The sequence below is a fragment of the Lissotriton helveticus genome, chromosome 7 (genome assembly GCF_964261635.1).
Source record: "Lissotriton helveticus chromosome 7, aLisHel1.1, whole genome shotgun sequence".
In the NCBI taxonomy this organism is placed as follows: Eukaryota; Metazoa; Chordata; class Amphibia; order Caudata; family Salamandridae; genus Lissotriton; species Lissotriton helveticus.
In genome coordinates, this window is record NC_136068.1 from 1,805,774,357 (window position 1) to 1,805,797,999 (window position 23,643).

General features: G+C 42.7%; 1 protein-coding gene across 1 annotated transcript in view; it reads left to right on the top strand.

Moving 5' to 3' along the window:
* LOC144770787 (phospholipase A2 inhibitor and Ly6/PLAUR domain-containing protein-like) overlaps positions 1 to 23,643 on the top strand; it is a 104,101-nt gene that overhangs the window by 54,083 nt on the left and 26,375 nt on the right. The window contains exon 3 of the mRNA XM_078655540.1: positions 6,359 to 6,505. Within this exon, the coding sequence (XP_078511666.1) occupies positions 6,359 to 6,505 (147 nt within the window). The remainder of the gene's footprint in view (positions 1 to 6,358; positions 6,506 to 23,643) is intronic.

Here is a 23,643-nt window from a genome sequence, read left to right on the forward strand (position 1 = left end):
AGAAATCAAAAATTGTTTGAGACATTATTTATTTTTATTTTTAATTTATGAGGTTGTAGCGAAGTGATTGTAGTATAAAATGAGACTTATAGTATAGAGTGCAATATTTTTATGTTACATGGTAAGTTTACTCATATTTACTTCCCTTCTGCCACTATATTATCTCCAATGTGTATTTGACATGTCTTCTTCATCTCCGGCCTCCTTTCTCTCACTGTGTGTCTCCGATGCATCTTATCGCTGGTATTTTGTGTAATTACAGAAGAGAGTAAAATAAAATAGTTCGGAACGTGAAAAGGGGGCAAAGTAGAGTACTCCTCACCCCCTAGGCCTTTTTAGGCGGTCCCAAAAGGATCAGTTTCTGCTTTCCTGAGAGATTATGGTATGAGTTCCATATACCACAATAACTTGCATTACAACATGCAAGATATCTATCTCCTATTACCAACTTTTGGAGATATTCGCGCTAAGCGCGAATATCTCCAAAAAGTAACACCTGCCCTGAGCAGTTCTTAGCCATGTTATCCAATGGGAGGTGGATAACATGGCTAAGAGCATTAGCTCGGTAATGCATGAATATCGCTGAGTTTTTAGCGATATTCATGCATTGCGGCCGTTTATTATCGCATTTGCGATAAACCTTGATAATAGTAAGGTTTATCTTCGATAATTTCTGACGATGCTTAGTGGTAAAAAATTGGTTGGTAAGCATCGTTAGCGATAAATATCGCTTAACTTTGGTAATATGCCCCAACGTCTGTTAACGTTCGATTCGAAGGAAATGAGGAAGTGTTGAAAAACATTGTCTGCGCCATCTTGCCTTTTTTGAAATGCCACACTTTTGTCGTGCACGGCAGCCATTTTAGATGTCTTGACCAGACCCACTCTCTGCACGCTGTCGATTCGTAGCATGGCTCCTCACCCTCGTAAGCATCTCCCCCAGGCACTGGTCACCACCGCTCTCTGTCTTATGCATGGGCAATAAACCTTCCCCCATCTGCGCTGCTCTTCCCTGAGAATCACACTCTGTGCCCGCCCGACACCTCCCTTTCGCCCTATTCACTACCGCACCCTCTGACACTCCTCTTCCTCTGTGTCCGAATGTCCAGGCCGGTCCTAGGCTATCAGCTAGCCCTGCAGATGTAGTTTATGGCCCCAGCTGTAAAGAATCACCCCTCTTCAAAGGAGTTATAGTAGATCAAGGCCCACACCCGATGTGATCCGTCACAGCACACGCGTTCCTACTATCTGAAAACCATCCTGTATTGTGATTGGGGAGAGGACCGAGCCTGAAGCGGAAGATTCCAGGAATGACTCTTTGTACATCAAAGTTTTTACAATTATGTGTCACATTAAAAATATATAGCACTCCAACAAAGTAGTAGGAATATAAAACTTTAATAACATATAAATATATACAACAAAACAAAAACAGTAAAAACATTTAAACAACGAAGAGACCGTGGCAATTTCTTTTTAATTATCCAATAGATTTATTGAAATTGACAGCACCAATAATGAAATATTCTTGTCAGTAGCGGTCTGTTGTGCGAATAGTTCCAAGGCAGCAGAACGCGCTGAAATCTAGATGGCACGAAAGTGATGTCTAGCAAGTTGCCGCCCAGCAAATAACGGCGTGGGGCGCCGCGGGGGTGAGTGAGTCCAGTAGGCACCACAGCTATTCTTACCGGCATTGCAGAATTACTGCTGGGGACAATGCCTGTGCTGTAGCAGGGTCACAGCAGAAACAAAAAGGATTCTGTTGAAGATGTTGTTGGTTTTCAATTTGAAAACAGTTCTGGTGTCAACTGCTATGCTAATGTAGTGGTTAATGTTTTGTTTTCTCTAGAAAATGTAAAAGAGGGGGAGGCAGTCCAAAGTTCCGTTAAAAGGGCAAAGGAAAGGATCGGTGGTTTGAACTATCAGTCAAAAAGGGGAGGGGGTGCAATAATTTTTCCTACCGGGTCACACTGTGCTTTCACCGGAAGTGAGGTCTGCAGGATTGTAGTAATTCAAAGTGAGGCTGGCGCCAGCATGGGAGCGCCGACGTCCCGCGGATACAGTTTCGTCACTCCACGGGCGATCATGGCAGTCATTCCCCATCGGGGGTCGGAGACTCCCGCGGCTCCTCTAGAATCTTCAAGGTCGTGGAGGACTACGGTGGTGGAGTCAACCAGTGACCGGGCCATTTCTTTATGTTGGGCCCGCTCTTGCCAGGTCGACCGCCATTTTGAGAGTTCGGCAGCTACCGGCGATCGCGGGGTCACATGAGCGGACGGGCTCCACCCTGCCGGGCGAGACGTTGCAGCATGGCCACAGTGGAAGAACCGTTATCTAGGTCGTTCCGAAACTGTGCAGCACTGGAGTTGTTAGGATGCCACCGCCTGGAGCGCTGAGGGTGCAGCTGGGAAGCCTCCACCTGGGGAGGCGGGAGAGGCCTGTTCGCACCGTCTCTCCCTCCCAGTGCACCCCACGGCGTCTCGCTTGAGATTTGTTATGGCCGGACCAGGCGATGAGGACGAGGGGGGGTCGGAGGCATGTGCAAGACATCCCCCTCCAGTGTTGTCGCAGCCATTATAAAAGAAAGAAGTGTCCCGTCCGTCTTCGGGCCGGGCTTCCGGTGGATGTCGGCCGGACGCCCCTGGCTCTGGCCCCATGAACGGGTTTCTTGGTTTATCGGCTGCAGCCGGATCCCGTCGGCCTCGGCCCCCCGACCGTTGGTGGTCGGACCGGAAGAGCATGTGGCGGGACTACCTGCAACTCTCAAGGGCCACCGCGGCCGGACTGGGAGAGAGAGGGGAGGGTCGAGGAGACATTCCCCCCCCCTGCAACTGTTCAGCGTTGTAAAGGCAATCCCCTGGCCGGGTCCCGCTGGTCTCGGCCTCTCCTCCGGCTACACCCTACGTTAGGATCTCCTGGCCGAGGCGTGGCAGCAGAACCTGCCTTATATGGGCTGCTCCCGGCTGGGCGTAGCCGGAACCCTGCCCCACCTTGGAAGTTTCCAGAGTGGGGGTGGATGTTCTACTGACTTGCATTTTCCCTAGTCTATCGATTTTTTTGGCGTGGCAGGCGGTGGGACAGCGAGGGGTGATTTGGTTTCTCTTACTGTTTTTCTGGTCTCTCACCACTGGCATATTTTAACGTTTTCTTGTTTCTAGGACATTAATAGGTTTTATCATTACGTTATGTTATCGTTTCTTTGTTCGTTGTTTAATAAAAGTTCATGTTCATCAGTGGCCTACTGATTTTCGTTTTCCTATTTTTTTCTTTCCAGGTTGTTTCATGGTAAAGTTTCTGTTAACAGGATACAGTGATCACTTCGTTATTATTGCATATGTCCTTTTCACTAGGGGTGCTCTCTGGTCGGGCCAGATGACGTATCTCTAGTAAATGGTCCGGGTGAAAAAGGTGCATCAATCAGTGGGGAGTAGATAGGCATGACAGATTACAACGGGGGAGAACGGTCCGCATTACGTACCCTTTCACTACTTGCAAAGATTTTCCTACGTTTATTTGCAAACAGGGAATACCTCCAAAAAGAACTAATTCCCAAACAGTCAATGTTCGGACAATCAATCAATCAATGAGGAATGAAATAGGTACGACGTGTTAAAGGCTTGCGTTACCTACCCTTCACTATCTGCAAAGGGAGATAGAATATTCCTATTCTTCCTCGTTTGCAGGTAGAGAAGATCGTTAAGAGAATTAACTTCGAACAATTCAATGCTCGATTGAAACAATCAACAAGGGGTACTGTGAACACAAATGAACGCCGCTTATATACATACGCATTGCTATTTTCAACAGGTTGTTCCTAATGTTTCTATTTTAGCGAGGTCAAAAGAGATCCCATTAGTGGCCTACTGATTTTGCTCGATTCCTTTTGTTTTTTTACACGATTTTTCGCTATCTGCAAAGACTAAACAGAGTATTGCGACTCTGTGCTTGTTTGTAAATAGAGAATGAACCAAAGAGAACAATCAATCAAATGGAGAGAGAAGCAGGCACGACGGATTACAAAGGGGGAAAGGGCTGCATTAACTACCCTTCACTATCTGCAAAGAGAGAGTACTCCTAATAGAAATGAGGGGTGGGGGGCAGCAATCAAAGCAGATCAGTGTGCATAAACACGAAAAAAAAAATTCTTACCACGTACTTGACATTCGACAGCTTATGATATTTGCTATTAAAAAACCATTGAAATTCACTGAAAAAACCATAGGTTATAGACCATATATAGTTAGGAATTAGCATTTACAAAACCTTGAAAATTCACTGAAAAAACCATAGGTTATAGACCATATATAGTTAGGAATTAGCATTTAAAAAACCTTATTTTACTCACACAAAACCATTGAAATTCCATATATAGTTAGTTGCACTAACTATATATTGCGCACCCGCAATCCACTGCTGATGATGTCACATATTACATCATTCATGACATGGTCAGTGACATCACTGATGACATCACTGATGACATCTCAAATGACATCACTGATGACATCACTGATGACATCTCATTTGACATCAATGACCACATCACTGATGATATCATTCATGTGACAATACAATGCATCTCCTCACATTTTAATATAACCTCTGTTTCACCCAGTGTTAAAAACAGAGTATAATTTTTGAAACCATTGACACACCAATACTAGTTACTACATACGTACTCACTGATTCCTACGTCTACACACACATTCACTCATTCACCCATACAATCATTCATACATACAATCACTCATGTTTACAACACAATCATATGCACTCATACACCTATACAGACACTCACACTCTGCCACTCATCCATGGAGTTACTCACACACCTAGTCAGTCCTGTAAAGAATCAATCACACTTCCATTTTCTACTCTATACAGTTAAACATAGAGCACCTTACGTTTTCAACCATATACTAACACATACTTACTCTCTTATACAATCATTGATACAAGTACACATTGATCTGTACAGAGTCACACACCTCCCATCCAGCCACACACACACTCAGTCTCCCATGCAAATACTTGGGCAATCAATCAATAACCCATATAGTTACTCATATAGCTACTGATCAACACATGCAGCAGTTTACAGAACAACAGACATAATGATGCACAAATTAAGACAGTTTAGTCACTAACCCATGCACTCAGTGAGACACATTTAATCACTCACTCATACATTCAGTCATGCACCTACTAAATCCTTCGTCCAGACACTTATACATCCACTCATTCTTCAATATGTAAGACATATTTTAACTTCACAGAAACATAGTCACTGGATGTTGTCATCAGTGATGTCATCAGTGATGTCATTTGAGATGTCATCAGTGATGTCATCAGTGATGTCACTGACCATGTCATGAATGATGTAATATGTGACATCATCAGCAGTGGATTGCGGGTGCGCAATATATAGTTAGTGCAACTAACTATATATGGAATTTCAATGGTTTTGTGTGAGTAAAATAAGGTTTTTTAAATGCTAATTCCTAACTATATATGGTCTATAACCTATGGTTTTTTCAGTGAATATATATATATATATATATATATATATATATATTTATATATATATATATATATATATATATATATATATATATATTCACAAAAAAAACATAGGTTTTAGCGAAAGCTATAGTTAGTTGGACATTTCACTCGTGCAAAACCATAATTAACACCATTTACACCAAGTGCTACCTTTTTTGCCAAATTTGGTGTAATTCCGTTCAGCAGTTCAGGTTGTAGCTGTGTCTAAAGTTTCCTATGGGAATTAACATTGAGAAAACATGTTTTGGGACCCCCCTTTTTTCTCAGCCCCCACTTGAGATAGGAGCAGACCGGAGCAGGCCATAATTTTGAAAATGTCGCGAAGATTCGTCAACCAGCGCCAAAGTTATTGGGAAAACAAAAAATGTGTTTCCTGTGGAAACTAGGTCCTGACTATAACTACCTACTGGCGACCGTATAGTATATATATACATCACAATATTCATTGCTTACACCTCCTGGATGAGGAATAACTAAACTATATATATGTTGGTGTGAGTGTTTGTGTACAGTTAGGGTTATGAATTAATAACCTAAGTTAAAGCACTACTTAAAACCCGACATTTTTAGGTTGGAGGCAAAGGGAGAAGTCCTTCTTGGGTGGAATGACACTCAGGTGAATAAGCTCATAGATGTGGGTAAAATAGATTCCCATGTTTCCTGGATCCAGTGCTAATCTACATTTTATAAAATGATTTACAAAATAAACATTTACTTTACACTCCCTTTGTACTGGTTTTGTTATAGCTATAGCAGCCAAAAATACTCATTAACATTTTATTTCTCTTTATTATAGGAAGTATAAAATTCACCACGTTTGCACGATCCTGTGGGCTTTCCAGGTCATGCAATAAGATCTTGAGTATGAGCAATCTATACTTGACATTAAGAACCAGCACGGCGTGCTGCACCATGGATAACTGCACCCCTGAAACACCTCAGTGTATGTACAACCATTCCATATATAATATATATGCAGATGCACCGAGTGTAATATGCTGTTCATGACCAATGTTCAATATAGGGAGAGGCCATGACTCATGAGAACTGAAGTTTCTCCCCTTTCTCAACAATGGTGATAAAAAACATATTATACACTGAGCATCTGCATAGATGCTTTTTTAATGCAATATTTTCACATGTATTTGTTTTGACAAACAATAATCAACAAATCCAGGATACAAGTTGTTACATTTCTGCATTAAGGTAAAACCTCACTCAGGAGGGTTTTTGACTATACAGAAATCTGTAAAAGTAATTGTTACATGCCATCCCTGAGGCAGTAAGGAGTGTTTCCCCGTGTCAATTTTGCAGTACTGTGGTAATAAAATCAAGTCTGAACCTCTCACTCTTGTAATAAATATACATACATGTTTATTAGTGTCATTGATTCAAATAACATGTTATGGGTTACATTTATTTTCACTACCATGGTATAAATGAAGTGAGTGGAACAAATGTACAGAATGTTATTAACTGCTGTGCCTATACGTTCCCTGGAAGATTCCCATCAGCAAGTGGCTGAGTCATGTAAGGGAGTAAACGTGTGGAAAATATGCCTGAAGTAAAAAAAGACACTTATTGCATGTGTCTAGAATATGACTTTAAAACAGTTGAATACACATCAAACAATATTATCCTTTGATCTGCATGGTGGGACATCCAATGAAATCCCTTGTTTTGGATCTAATATACCTACTGTTGCCACAGACCATGGCATTGCTTAAACGTGGAAGTCCATTGCCAACTTAATGGGCAAGTAGTGAGTGCTACAGAAATGTTGATACTCAGTGCCCAATTCAGTAAGGTAAGTTTACTATTTTGTGTAGGCTTACTTTTTTTCGGGATTCACAAACAAACAAGTTAATAGTAACTTTAATACTGTGAAGACTCCGCAGTCGAGGTGGAGAACGGCACACATAAAAATATAGGCCTGTCCTATCTTTCAAGTTACTCCACACAAAAGAAGACGTTATGCGCTGCCGCTTTAGAAGGCGTTAAAAGTGGATAAGATATCTACCTGATGAGTGTATACATTTTTATAAGAGACACTGAAGATGTATGTGTGAGCAGCCCCGTTCATTTTTTATGGCTGCAATTGTATGAGACACTTCTTTGTGCTTCAGTTGGCCAGCAAGCAGATTGCCATTTTGCCTCTTCTATACACTCTTTGCTTTGAGTGAAATTAGGCCTTTTCTGCTAGTGAAGTGTATAATTCATTGAGAAAATGTATTTTGCAAGCGCCTCTGTGGTGTGTGTGTATCTTATTGAATTGTGTTGTGATAAGTGTTTACTGCAGTTCTTGAGCTAAATGGTTAGTGAGCATTTGTTGTTTTATAACTGCAGAATCTTGCCTCAGCTCCTCACTTATACTTGCCTTTCATGCTTCCTAAATGATATGAGGTGCAGTCACTAAGGGCCCCATTCACAAAAGTAATCTGAGACAAAATCCTTTACGACTTTCGATATTCACAGAAGCATTTAGGAGTACTAAAGTTAAGATTTTGTCTCAGTCAATCTTAAGTTTTGGTCTTAATTTAAACTTAAGATAAACTTAAGTTTAACTGAGACAAAATCCTAACGTTACAACCAGACCATTCACACTGAGGGAGAGGATTATGAGGGTATTGTGGTCTACATAAAAGAACTTCAGGTGGAGGCAGTGTAATAAGATTGGTATGCAAAGTGCATTGACAAAAGTAAACACAAAACATCTAGTGAACTAGATGGGAATGGTGTATACGGTGACCTATACTGGCACCAAGAGAAACAAACTATGCATAGTGTTGTAAAAAAAGAAATAAGGGAAAAGAAAACCCTGGCCAAATAGCAAAGAACCTTTAAAACCAATCTATGTAATTAACTGTGCATTAGGATATCCCTTCCCTTGTCCAAAGACTTGCCTTTGTGCAATATGTACAGTTCATTGGAAGGAGCCTTATGTGCTGAGCAGGTACCTTCTGTTCCTGGGTGGTACGGCAGTACTGTGCTCCACTTAGGGAAGTGGGTAATCCTCCAGTGCAGCAAGGTATGTTCATGCTTAGATCTAATATACCAGTTCTTGAATAAAGTGGAGCACGAAAGCCATGATATTGTCCATTTCCATCTTGCCTGCATATGTCAATTGGGCCTGTCCCCAGTCTGTTGCGGTAGTTAAAAATTGCTCAAAGCTTGCCAGTCTGTTCTCGCTCAAAGTTAAGTGTCAGTTGAAGGCCATGAGGTCCAACCTTATAAAGTCTATGCCCATTGATGTTTTAGAGGTGTTAGAGGTTAAAAACATCAGTTCTTAAAGTCTGGTGTTTACTACTGTGTCCTGATCCATTGTTTCTAACTGTTTCAGGATAGTTGAGACTTCCCTACAACTTTGTTTTGCTCAGTCTATCTGTGTGGAGATCTTAATCTGAATAAGCTAGCTCCCAAGTCAGCGAGCTTGCAGGCCTTCTCCCGCCATCTGCACCCAGGGATCTCAAGGAGAAAAACATGACTTTTCATGCCTATCACAGACACGAGTCCTATCTGCTCAACATTTTTTTGAGGGACATTGAAATAGTGCATCATCTGCATCAAGAGGAATGGCATTAGCAGGCTTTCATGGGAACGGCAAGTAGAACAGGAGAGAGTATGATGAGAAAGGATGCATCTCTTATGTGTTTGCTGGGACACACAAGAAGAATCAGAGAACATTCATGAACCAAGATTGGTAGGGCAGTGTATAAAAGACAGATCCATTTACAGATTTCAGGTCTCAAATTAACAGCTTGATTTAGATCCCGGTGGATGGGTCACTCCATCATATTAGAGACCGATGTCCCCTCTGCTGAAGCACAAATCCCATTATATCCTATGGGATTTCTAAATCGGCAGACGGGATATCAGTCACTGTCCACTGAGACCTTAACTGGGCGCAAAGTCTCTCAAGTACTGTAAAAAGATAACCCCACCCAAACAAATCGAAAGCTTTCTGTATATCCAAAAACACCATGGAGGAAATGTTGTCCCAATCCTTGTCTTTATGTATAACAAAATCTAGAGCAACTTCTTATGCTTGATAGAGGAGTTCTGATCATGCACCACGCCTTATGGTGTGTTCCTGACAGTAAAATGTAATTAGTTGTTCGAGCTCATATGCAATTTTCTCCTTCAACCCCTATATGATGCCTTCTGGCAAACATCCCTTCAAGTCCTGGATTTCTCCTTCTAGATGGCTTAGCATGCTCATGAGTGTTTTCCACATTGTACCGCTGCATGTTCTCTTCAGCACAAATTGAATTCCAGCCACTATCTCCTGCCACCATTTTCAAATCTGTCTCTTTTTTTCCTTGATGTAATTGCTAGTGGCCTTGCTAGAAAACTTTCATTAAAGTGAAATGGATTTACTAATTGGATATTTTGGGTGGACTCCCAAGCATAATCAGCTAGAGGGAGTGACTTTAACTGGACAAGAAGCATTCAAAGACATTCACTTACATCACCACAAAGATATCTAGTTGAATATATGAAGTTACAAAGCAAACAATTACAACGCATGCTTTTACAATGCGGTTTTTACATCACAGGATTTTACAACGAATACCATTTCAACGCATTTATAAAAACTATCATTACTTCTCATTCCATTACAATGCATACCATTACAACACATAATACTTTTAGGGGAACAGTAGGGTAAGAATTGGGTAAAAATTACTATTCCCACTCCAGTGAGTGCAACAGTAGAGAAAGTGTTGGATAGTGTAGGACTAAAAATTACTATCCCCACTCCAGTGAGCGCAACAGTAGGGCAAGTGTTGGATAGTGTGGGGTAAACATTACTATTCCCACTCCAGTGAGTACAACAGTAGGGTGAGTTGGAGAGTGTAAGGGTAAAAATTACTATTCCCACACCAGTGAGTGCTACAGTAGGGAAAGTGTTAAATAGTGTAGGGGTAAAAATTACTATTCCCATCTACCCCAAAACCCATACCCACCCTAAAAGTAAAAAATCTCCATTACTTACCTTGTAATGCATTATAATGGTATGCGTTGTAATGGCGTATGTTGTAGTGACATGCGTTGTAATGGCATTTAATGTAAAGGCTGTAGCATTGTAACAGATGCATTGTAAAAGCAGTGCGATATAATGACTGCGCTGTAATGGATGTTTCCCATATAGTTATGCAGTACGTGAAACAGTTGAGAGTATTTAAAGATGCTATATTTGTTTGAGTCTGTGCATTCTAGATACCAAGCACATTAAAATACTTGCAAATGACTGTTAATGATCAGCAATCCATTTTTATAAAGGGATACACATTTGGCCCAGGTGGAAGTAATGTGGAACTGTAGCAATGTCAATTACTTTGAATTTACAGCGATGACTGCTGAGCTAGTGGTCATCTCTAAATTTGAAGAGAAAACAGGCCCTCTGTCATGGCTTTGTTGTCCATGTGTGCAAAGAAATTGGAGAATTAGTTGAGGGGGTGAGAAACCACCTCAAATAATAATCACAATCCTTATCAAAGTGAACCACTAAAGTCAATAAATAAACCGATGCTTAGCCCTGCGGTTGCTTGCCACAAAAGCACTCAAGTCTTATTTAGAAGCAATGTCTGAATATTTATGCAAATAAAAACACAACACAAGAAAAATTCTAAACCAATTTAGAAAAATAGAGTACATTTTAATACATAAAATGACACCACAACAATACAAATTCTGAAAAGTAGAATATAATATATGAATTTTTAAAGTTTGATTTGAAAATTGCCTAAAAGCACAAAGCGCCAGCTGAGGCTGTCTGGTTGTGCTAGACCAGGGTCATAACCAAAGGTTAAGGCTGACTGTAATGGAGCATGGCCAGATACAGTACAGGGACCAGGTTTATCCTAGTGAAAGTCTACCTTCTGTCTTGGAAATTTTAGGAGGGAAAGAGGTAGTTGACAAGCCATTGGCGGGTAAGCTGGATCTGATGCAGGTCTTGGAGACTGGAGGTTGAGGTAGAGAGACATTTCAGCATGAAGGTGGCAAAGCTTCAAGCAGGCGAAGTCTGAAGTCTGTGCCCAGAGAAACTTTACCAGGTTGCTGTCTCGTGTTGGTCTCAATGAAGCCCTCTACGTTTGGACTTAAAAACATTTTTGGAAGTCAGATCTCCTTCAGTTGAATCAGACCGGCGATTCAACATTGACCACTGTCTTGCTCCCCCACAGGTTCTTTGGAGGGAAAGTTGGAAAAAAGTTTCTGAGTCTGAGCTATTGGAGTTCGGACAGGCGGTGAACACTCCAACACCAGTCAAGGGTCCAGAATCTGGGAAACGTCATTTGGGTGCTATTACTGACTTCAGCACAGATCAGCTGCAGAGAGCATTTCCAGTTAGAAATGGCCAGCTGGGCAGTTGCAAGGAGAGGTCACACAGCGGTCAGCATATTGACTCTTTGTGTCACTTCTGGGGTTCTTTGTTCAAGGCAAGCAGGTCCAGTCTCCATTCAGGATTCAGAAGGCAGGGGAATCCTTCACCTGATCTTCACAGGTGCAGGAGTGATGTGAGGACAAGGGGGTACTGGATGTGCCCTATTTATGCACAGTGTCAACCTGTGGGTGAGTGCACCTCCCGCCCCTTGAAATTCAATGGGTTAAATGTTCCCAGGGGTGACCCTGCCAACTTTTGCAGTACTTCTTGTTTGTTTTACTGTAGACTGTGCCAGTGTCCCCCCCTCTACTAAAGTCCAACATGGCAGAGCTTTTTCCCCCTGGTCAAAGCTTACTGTGCCCTCCCAGAGGTGTGGCTATGGAAACTATAAAATGTTCTGCTTTGGTCACTTTAAACTGGATCTGGGGCAGCTCTCCTCGCCCTCTGGGGTTGGGGTAGAAAGACAAAGGAAGGCAGGCCTAGGTGTCAGCTACATCTGCCAGTGGTGAGGTAGGCACCCTTTGAACCTCAGAAAGGGGCCTGGCACAGTCATCCTGATCATTCTGCTCAATTAGCAAAAACACTTCTCCACACGTTTATTCCACTGTCTGGGAGCAATCCACATCTCACTACCAGGGAGTCATTCATGAGTCAGGTGACACTGGACATTGGCCAAAAGCCACATTTGGCTTAGGCAAGAAAATGACAATTTTCTAAAAGTGTAATTTTCAAAATAGTAATATAACATTTGGCTTTACTATTAAATTGGATTTTAATTTACTATTAAAATGGGCCCTTCAATCAATTTTCTAGCTGTCCCCAAACCAAAATTAAGCATTATATTTTGACATATTGTAACCAATTACTTTTCTATCTGAGATCCAGCTTTGCTACAGCGAACAGAAATTTTGGGGTTAACAGTTAATTTGTGAATGGGCTCTCTGAAACAGAGCAACGGAAGCTGAATCCAATTTATAGCAGGTCAGACCTTCAACACTCATGTAAAGGTCTCTAAAACTCTTGTACATGTGCTACACGCCTATATGGAAAATTCAAGGTAAACAACCTTTACAATGCAACTTTTACCACGCAGTGCCTTTACAACGCAACTTTTACAACGCAAACCATTACAACGCATTGAGCTGGGGGGCGATCTAGGATAGGGAATAGGTTTAATGTACTATCCAACACCTTCCCTACTATCCACGGGGACTGGAGTTGGAATAGTAAATTAAACAACTCACTATCCAGCGTCTAAAAGCACTATGCGTTGTAATGGTATGCGTTGTAAAAACCGTGTTGTAAAAGCATGCGATGTAAAAGCATTCGTTGTAATGTCATACATCCAAAATTCAAGGATTGAAATAGAGGGTGTGCTAAAACAACATCATGCTTAGCATAACAAATGGGGAGTCTCTCACCTACATTGGGAAAGTTTGCATGTATATTGAGGCGTATCAAACAGAACTCAAGAAAACCCAATAAAAAAGTGAAGACATTTAATCAAAATATTAAAACCAAAAGTAAAGATTCCTGCTGGACACTAAAATGGGACTCAGTGAATTGTTTACGTGATAGGAAATCACAAACATGCCTCAGTAAATTAGTTGTGTCGCTTCTGAACAACAGGGCTTCGCACAGAGAATCCACACAGTTGCACTCACTAAAATTAGCTTCGAGAGACACTTTAAGCAACAGTTCCTTGTTAGCACAGACCCATGCATGGCAGAATGGAGGTTTTTATGTGTGTTTAAACGTATTGAAGCTCTCCTGGATGTGGCCAGGCAGCCCTTGGAACTTCAGAGGCATTGACAGGATGAACAATGCTCCTGCTGTCCATATAAAGACCCTGCTTAAGGCACTATGGTTGGTTCCTGTTGGAAATTAGGTTATTGGTTGGAGGGGTGAAACCCTACTCAAGCAGGAACCACAATCATGGCCAGGGTGAAACACAAACAAAAATGGTCAAAGCTTCCTCTTGTAGTTTGGCGCAAAGCAGAGGCAACGTATAAAGTAATTATGTAGCACTTCAAATGGTAATAAAGTAAAAACACAGCACAATACAAATCTCACACCAATTTAGAAACATAGAGTACAATCTAATATTTTATTTGAGACCAAAAAAACTAAAATGTAATCAGTAAAACTGGATATATGTAATTTTGAAGATTTAAAGATTTAAGTGACAATGGTAGCACAAAGTGCCAACTGTGGTTATCTGATGACACTGGATTGGGACAAAGTCACAAGTGCAAACCAACAATGATGGAGCTCAGGTCAGATAAAGGGACACAGTTAGGCCAGCGGAACAAGAGCGCCTTCAATCCTGGTTGTAGCATGTTGCAAGGTCCCGAGGCAATGCGAGGTGCAACAGCAGATGAGGGGCGCAGCAGTCATGTGAGGTCCTGTGTTGTTGGAGATACCATTGATGAAGGGTTTGCGATGCTAAGTCCTGCATTAAATATGCATCACCTAACAGCAGGCTCCCAAGAAGCTGCAGGGCTTGCAATGCAGAGTCCTGTGTCATTGTAGAAGATGCCATCAATGAGAGGCTTACGCTCAGAAGGCCTGCATTGAGAATGTGTTGTGCACTGGCTGTTCTGAGGGAGCTGTGGGCTGTGATGCAAAATCTTACATTGGGGTTGCTTCGCACAGTGTCTTGGATGCCGAGTTTTGTGAGGTGATGCATCGTGCAGCGGTTCCAAAGTGTACTTTTTGCGATCAATGCATTATGCTACGTCCATTCTGTTAAGACAACAGCTGGGCTGGCAGAGCGCATTCAGGTCCACTTCCATAGGTCCAGGAGTGGGTTGGCACCACATGGAGAACACGACTCACAGCAGCCTGAGTCCAGGTGCTGTGTTCAAAATGGTTAAAGCCTGTTCTGTCCCTGAGGCCTCTGATCAGGAGGCTATCCTAGTCATCCTTAGAGTTACTCTGGTGGTCATGGGTTCAAGGATGCAACCCCAGTCTTTCCCTTGGGCAGCAAAGTGGAAGTCCTTCATTCAGAGTAGCACAGCAGTCCTTCTGAGACTTCTACAGGTCCAGAGGTTTACTAAAAGGCTGGGTGTAAGGGACTAGTATGTATACTTGGTTCCAGCTCTGAAGTAGGCAAAGGTTCTGGAGGGTCCCACAACCAGAGGTACATGCAATTTTCTGCTTCGCTGGCTTGGACCCAGCTTGTCTGGGCTCACAATAGACTAGTGTCAACCCCTTTGAGAGTGAGCTCAAGTAGAGCCTTTGTGATTTGCAAGTGTAATAGGTGACAGCTTTTTCCTCTCAACAAGTCAGTGAGGGGCCATCCTGCCAACACCTATGGCCTTTTGTTACACTGTCTGGGAGCAATACACAAAGACCAATTCCCAGCTCCAGCTAGTCATGTGACCCAGGATACAGGCAGAAGACACCAAATGGTTAGGACAAGAAAATGCCAACTTTCTAAAAATGGCATATTCAGAATTGTGATTTAAAATCTAATTTTAGTATTAAAGAGGACCCTTAATTAAAATTCATAAGACATCAAACTCGACCTGCCTACCTGCCCCCAAATAAAGCTTTTCACTAATTAAATGTAATAAGGTAACTTGATGTTATCCTATTGGAGAGATAGGTCTCATAGCAGTGAAAATGGATTTAGGAGTTTTTCACTACCAGGACATGTAACAAGCAAAAGTACATGTCTAATTTTTAAATATAAAGCTCCCTGCCCTCTAGGCTGTATAGGGTCTAAGGGCTGTGTAGGTTCTACCTTAGGGGTGACTTATATGTGTTAAAAAGGAACCTTAGGCCTGGTCAAAATAGCAGCATAAACTGGCACAAAAATGCTTCAGTGGTAGGCCTGAGACAAGCCTAAAGGTCTACTTAAATGAGTGCCAAAATCTGTGCTCAAGGTCCATGTTAGACCTGGCATATCTTGGCGTGATTACCCCTGAGTTTTTGGCTGTACCTCCTTTGCTTTTAGATCCTTTGGGTACTTTGCCACTTCAGTGTCAAGGTACAAGTGTTCCTTGTGTAAAGTGTAATGGTAATTGGTTGGCCATGATGGTGTCACAAGTGAAGGTTCACTAACCTCTATGCCGGGTACAACAGGAATACCAATCCACCTACTCTGGCAACACCTGTGAGTCAAGTCATAGAACTCCACAGATAGATACCACAGTCGGGGAAAGGGTAAAAAAGGGACAAAGGAAACAAAAACATGGTGCAATAAATCATGACGATTCGGAGGAAGGGAGGATAGCAGGCTTCACTCGCCTGGGTACCCCTGAATACCTGCAGGTAAACAAACAAACAACCAGTAAGTGAACCCCTCCCTACTCTAATGAAGTAGATATCACTAAAAGAAGAAACATCCAACTACACACTTACATATAATACTGCGCCACTAGCTCCAAGCAAAAACAGTTAAAAAATAGAAAAATAAAGAAAAGAAAAGGGATTTTTACAAGTTCTTCAGTCCACAAATCATCCAGGTATTTAACAGCTTGACCTTTCCGAATAGTTTCCACTTAAGTAAGGTCAAAAGAAAGTACTTAGCTGCCCATAAGAACGATCACACTTGCAGGTGACTCCGAAGTTCCAAACAGGCAACCTTGCGCCGCTTCTTTCTTCAGGAACAGCGAAGGTCAAAGGGAACGTTTTCAAATCAAGTTAACGTTTCTAGACTATAAAAATAATTCAAGTCCTTTCCGATTGTAAATTCTTTAAGGCAGACAAAAAAAAATAATGTTCTGTGTAATCCGTGTTTTATCTTCGCAAAGCACAGCCTCAAAAGCGCACCAGCGCTACATCCATTATCGAGACTCCAAGCAAAATGCCATTAAGCACAAAAGCGCTCCAGCGCGGCTCGAAATAGTCCCGAACAAACAACCCTTGAACCCTGGAGATGAACAAACAAGAACTCAGCAAGGGAAAATCCAGGAAGTCTTCAGGTGACAAGCACCGGGGCAAGGGAGGAGTAGGTTTAGATAGGCAAAAGAGAGTGAAAAGAAAGATAGGACAAGACTTCAGGCATTCTGGGAGATGTAGTCAACTATATTCTCACTACTCCCTGGCTTAATCGTGACAGAACCCCCTCTCTACGTCCGACGTCTCGGCGGACCACCAGGCTTACGAGGAAACAAAGTGTGGAATCGGCGTAGGAGACGCGGACAATGTGTATTACACTTGGGTTCCCATGTGCGTTCCTCGGGCCATACCCCTTCCACCCCACGAGATACTGCACTCCACCTCTCGTTCTCCTAGAATCCAATATAGCCTCAACTTCATACTCATCCTCACCATCCACATCTATAGGGACCGGTCTCACAGGCACTCTAGACCCCGAGAGGCATGGTTTGAGAAGGGATACATGAAACACTGGATGTATACGCCATAGGGACTCCATAGCCACAGGGTTGATAATCCGAACAATGGAATAGGGACCTACGAATTTGGGCTGAAGACGTGTATTACCCTTAATCCTCAAATGTTTAGTACACAGCCAAACCCTGTCTCCCACCTGGTAAGAAGTCTCCTGAATCCTCTTCCTATCTGCGTTAGCTTTATCCCTTGCCCTGGCTGCTTCCAAGTGTGCCTTGGCTTCCACAAAGACTTGTTTCAAGTGTACATGATGTTCTTGTATAGTGGGATTAACCGATGTTCATGGCAGTTCTAGTGGCAACATGTTGGGATGATAACCATTGATGCAGAAAAATGGGGAACATCCTAATGACGAGTGCTCGGCGTTGTTATATGCAAACTCTGCAGTCCATAGTAATGTTCTCCATTCTTCACCATGTTGAAGTGTAAAGCATCTCAGGTATTGCTCTAAGGTTTGGTTTAACCTCTCTATCTTCCCATCGGTCTGTGGATGGTAGCTGGTAGAGAGTCTAGCGTCTATTTTCAAGATGGCACACAAGGCCTTCCAAAATCTAGATGTAAATTGAGACCCTCTATCTGTGATGACAATAGAAGGGAGGCCATGTAATCTCACTATGTTTTGTAACACCACCATAGCCAATTCACAAGAGGTGGGGAGTTTATGTAAAGCTATAAAATGTCCCATCTTGGTTAGATGGTCCACCACCACTAGAATAGTTGTATTACCAAGGCTGAGAGGCATTTCGACTATGAAGTCCATAGAGATGGTATGCCAAGGAGCGGGAGGAGTGGGTATAGGCCTGAGTAACCCACTTGGCCTTTGATGTGAGGTCTTAGCTTGAGTACAAACGGAACATTCTGATACGTACTGTTCAGTGTCTTTTCTCATAGAGTCCCACCAGAAGTATCTTGATACTGTTTGTAGAGTCTTCTGCTGTCCCAAATGCCCACCCAGAACAGAATCATGAGTCCATTCAAGAACCTGCTGTTGTAAAGGCCCTTTTGGCACATAAAGTCGTTTATCATAGAACAATAATTTGTCCTTGCTTGAATGATGAGTGGGATTCAAAGCAATCCAAGCATTGGTGTCCTGAGTTTCCAGTTGCCTCTGCACAGCTTCCAGAAAATCAGTACTTGAGATAACTGCCACCTGGTCTTTCTGAAATGAGGACTCTTGCAATATAGGGGGAGGCTCTTGAAGACCAGCGGTTTCTTTCATGGTATAGGAAGCATTCCGAGATAAGGCGTCGGCCTTGCCATTTTGAGGCCCTGGTCGATATTTGATCAGGAAATCGTAATCTGCAAAAAACAGACACCACCTTAATTGTCGCGGAGTCAATGCTCTGGCGCTTTTCAGGAAGAGAAGATTCCTGTGGTCTGTATAAATCTCCACGGTATGTCGAGCCCCCAGCAAATGATGTCTCCATTCCTTACATCCCTTCTTTATAGCCAATAGCTCCTTGTCTGTTATGCTATAGTTGGCTTCGCTGGTGGTCAGTTTCCGAGAAAAGAAGGCTACCGGGTGGAGCTGTCCCGTGTCTGGATGTCTTTGGGACAGGATACCACCCACAGCATGATATGAGGCATCAGTTTCCATCATAAACGGTTGACTTGCATCCGGATGACGTAAGATAGGAGCACTCATGAATTTTGCTTTCAACGTATGGAACGCTTGTTCTGCTAGTTCATTCCATCGGAAAGTAGCACCTTTTCTCAGCAAAAGTGTCAATGGCTGGATGATATTGGAGAATCCTTGGATGAATCTCCTATAGAAATTTGCGAAACCAAGGAAACTCTGAAGAGCTTTTACACACGAAGGGGATTCCCATTCCACAATAGCTTGGACTTTCTTCTGATCCATACACAATCCTTGGGGACCGATGACATACCCTAGAAATTCAACCTCATGGGTATGGAACAGACATTTATCCATCTTGGCATATAATGCATGTTGTTGTAACCGTTCCAGCACCGCCCGAACATGGACATGATGTTCACTCAAGGATTTGGAATATATAAGGATGTCGTCTATATAGACTATACAGGAGACATCCAATAGTCCACGTAATACATCATCCATAAAATATTGGAAGGCGGCAGGGGCGTTACAGAGACCGAATGGCATTACAAGATACTCGAATTGCCCAAATTTTGTGCGGAATGCAGTCTTCCATTCGTCCCCTTTTTTTACCTGAACAAGATGGTATGCTCCTCTAAGATCCAACTTGGTGAATATCGTAGCTACTTTCAACTGGTCTAATAAGACCGGGATCAAAGGTAATGGGTACCTGTTCTTCCTGGTCACCCTATTTATGGCTCGATAATCGATGCACGTTCTCAATCCGCCCTCGCGTTTCGGAATGAAAAACAAAGGTGAAGAAGCAGGGGAGGATGAAGGTCGAATAAACCCTGTCTTTAACATCGTCTCCAGATATTGCTGTAGATATGTGTTCTCAGTCTCTGTCAGTGCATATATCTTACTGCAAGGGATGCTAGAACCAGGTTCGATGTCTATCACGCATAATCCCGATGCGGCGGTAGCCGACTGGCTTCTTGTTCACAAAAGACAGTCCGGTACTGTTGATATTCCTCAGGCAAGGTGTAAGTAATACAAATACTGGGAGTACAACAAGCACTGGCCAGTATTTTTGCCGGACTATCTTCCTGGTCCTTTTTCTGCAGTAGGGCTTGGGTACAATGTTCCACACAAAACATTGAATTCAGATCGATGGTACAAGCTGCCCATTTCACTAATGGGTCATGCAGCGTAAGCCACGGCATACCCAAGATAAGTTGGAAGTTAGGAGCATCTATGAGATCGAATTGAATGTATTCGCAATGAGTTGATCCTGTTCTCATCAATATTTGCAGGGTATGAAAAGTCACAGGGCCCGACGTCAGATAGGTTCTTTCTACTGCCTTCACAGGTTCAGGTACAGCCTTCTGAATACAGGGTACCCCTATGCTTTGGGCAAATTTACGATCCATAAAATTGCCAGTAGCTCCCGAATCCAATAATGCATGAACAAGCACAGGATCAACAACTGCCCATTCCAAAGTTACACAAACGTTCATGTGGGGTGCAGTGTTTTGCATCGTGTTCGACAAAGCAGGAAAGACCTCCTTATCATAAACACTCAGACAAGGGGTCTCAATCTTGTCTGAGCTTCCTCGTTTCCCGACAGCTCCTGTTGACTTTCCACCACCTTAGTCCTTCCCATCCTTATACCTAGCATTGGTCTTGGTCTTACAAACCTAATAAAGTGGCCTGACTTTCCACAGTACATACACAACTGATGTAAACGCCGTCTGTTTCGCTCTTCCATACTTAACGGTCCGCGTACCCCACTTATCTGCATGGGTTCACTTCCATCACTAGATTGAGGCGACTCTGCGACCACAGGTTTCGGTTTAGTAAAAAAGAATTTGCCATCATAACGCTGTTTATCTCCTCTTCATTCTTGTAGGCGATGATCCAGATGAACAGTAAGGTCTAGTAGCTCCTCGCAGGTTGTAGGCATATGAACCACTTGAGCCAGGATGTCTTTCAATTCACCTCTCAACCCTTGGTAATACAAGGAGACTCTCTTCTCAATAGGCCATTCTGTTTCAACTACAAACCTATTGAAGTTGGTAATATACGTTAACAAATCCAGGGAGCCTTGTCGTAAGGTGATTAGTTCTCTGTCTAAAGAGAGTAAATGGGCTTTCCTATCAAACAGTTTGCTCATTTCAACGCAAAACGCTGTGAAATCACTTAGAACAGGATCATTTCTCTCAATCAACATAAATGACCAACTAGCCGCATTCCCCCCTAGGTACGACATCATAAATGCCGCTTTAGTGTGATCATCGGGGAAGACAGCGGGTTTACACATAAAGTGTAATTTACACTGTCCTAAAAAAATACCGAATTTCTTAGGATCCCCTAGAAATCTCCCAGGAGGTGCTAATGGCAACGTGTGGGGCTGTATTAATTGGACCAGGGATGTACCCACTGCTCCATCTGATGCAGGAGAACCAACAGAAGAAGAGGGAGGAGGTAGGGTCCAACTCCTAATATATGTTTGCCCTCTAGTACTAGTAGGACCCGTGCGTAACAAGCCAGCAATCTCATTCCGCATGACCCCCATCTCATTCCTCATCTCATGGTTCTCCTCTCTGACTGCGTCTACTTCTAGTTTCAGGGCTGTCATGGTTTCCAGTAATGAAGTAAGTACTACGTTTGTATCCATCGCTCAGGTTGTAATTCAGCATGGGCTTGTCACTCTGTCACAAGTGAAGGTTCACTAACCTCTATGCCGGGTACAACAGTAGCGATGCTGGAATACCAATCCCCCTACTCTGGCAACACCTGTGAGTCAAGTCATAGAACTCCACAGATAGATACCACAGTCGGGGAAAGGGTAAAAAAGGGATAAAGGAAGCAAAAACGTGGTGCAATAAATCACGAAGATTCGGAGGAAGGGAGGATAGCAGTCTTCACTCGCCTGGGTACCCCTGAATACCTGCAGGTGAACAAACAAACAACCAGTAAGTGAACCCCTCCCTACTCTAATGAAGTAGATATCACTAAAAGAAGAAACATCCAACTACACACTTACATATAATACTGCGCCACTAGCTCCAAGCAAAAACAGTTCAAAAATAGAAAGATAAAGAAAAGAAAAGAAAAGGGATTTTTACAAGTACTTCAGTCCACAAATCATCCAGGTATTTAACAGCTTGACCTTTCCGAATAGTTTCCACTTAAGTAAGGTCAAAAGAAAGTACTTAGCTGCCCATAAGAACGATCACACTTGCAGGTGACTCCGAAGTTCCAAACAGGCAACCCTGTGCCGCTTCTTTCTTCAGGAACAGCGAAGGTCAAAGGGAACATTTTCAAATCCAGTTAACGTTTCTAGACTATAAAAATAATTCAAGTCCTTTCCGATCGTAAATTCTTTAAGGCAGACAAAAAAAAATAATGTTCTGTGTAATCCGTGTTTTATCTTCGCAAAGCACAGCCTCAAAAGCGCACCAGTGCTACATCCATTATCGAGACTCCAAGCAAAATGCCATTAAGCACAAAAGCGCTCCAGCGCGGCTCGAAATAGTCCCGAACAAACAACCCTTGAACCCTGGAGATGAAGAAACAAGAACTCAGCAAGGGAAAATCCAGGAAGTCTTCAGGTGACAAGCACCGGGGCAAGGGAGGAGCAGGTTTAGATAGGCAAAAGAGAGTGAAAAGAAAGATAGGACAAGACTTCAGGCATTCTGGGAGATGTAGTCAACGATATTCTCACTACTCCCTGGCTTAATCGTGACAGATTGGTATGTTTGCCTTACTAGTAAAGTCCCTAGTGATATGCACTGTGTGTGCCAGGGCTAGTAATGCAAATGTGTGCAAAGAAGGGAACTCGGGCCTGAAGTGTAGGGCCTGCGAGCAGTTAGCTAAGTTAGCATGATGTCCTGACAAGTACAACCACTTGTCAGGCCTTACTTTCCCTTTTGTGTACACCATGGGAATCCCTGTGGTAGGTCCCGGGTAACCACTGGACAGGGTGCAGTGTAAGTAAAAGGCAGGACATAAACTGAGGTGTTTGTTATGTCCTGACAGTGAAAAACACTACATTTTGTTTTTCACTGGTGAAAGGCTATCCTGCCCATAGGACAGAATGGGGGAGGCTCTGTATTGTGTTTATTAGCCTAGTTTCCCATAAGTTTAAAATGGAGAGGTGAAGTTTAGTATGTATGAACTCACAGTGTCATAACACATCTTTCTATGAAAGTGGTGTTGTCACTGTGTGTTCAGAAACCCCTCTTTTAGAAAGTGGCTGAGTTTTATGCTTTAAGTATTTCTGTGTGTATCTGCTGAATTTGGATTGACTGTCTGGATCAGAGAGGTGAGAGGAGCTGGGGGAGGTCTTGACCCAGGAAGGGGTTGAGATGACACCAGACTGACCTGCATCTGGAGAGTAGGCGGAGGAGAAGCCCCGGGAGGTGAAGAGGCCTGGGTTGCAGCTATAAAACAATTGACCCATCTTCTGATTAGTGATTAAGGATCCAGACCCCCAGTATCAATGGGGGAAAGGTGACACTGGGAGGGTGACACTGGGAGTGATCTTGCACACACAAAGTAATGGCACATGAGCAGAAAGAAAAGGCTGGTGGAGTCATGTAGAGAGTAAAACGTTGTTTAGAGAAAGCAAAGGTGTCTTGAAGCAAATGTGCAGACCTTTGAACGTAAAGCATTAATGTTTTGAAAACTAATGAAGTTTCTTTATGTTATTAGAATAGGGGGAGTGCACGTAACTTTGAGTAATAATTGTGCTTTGTCATAGCTGCTCCTGTGG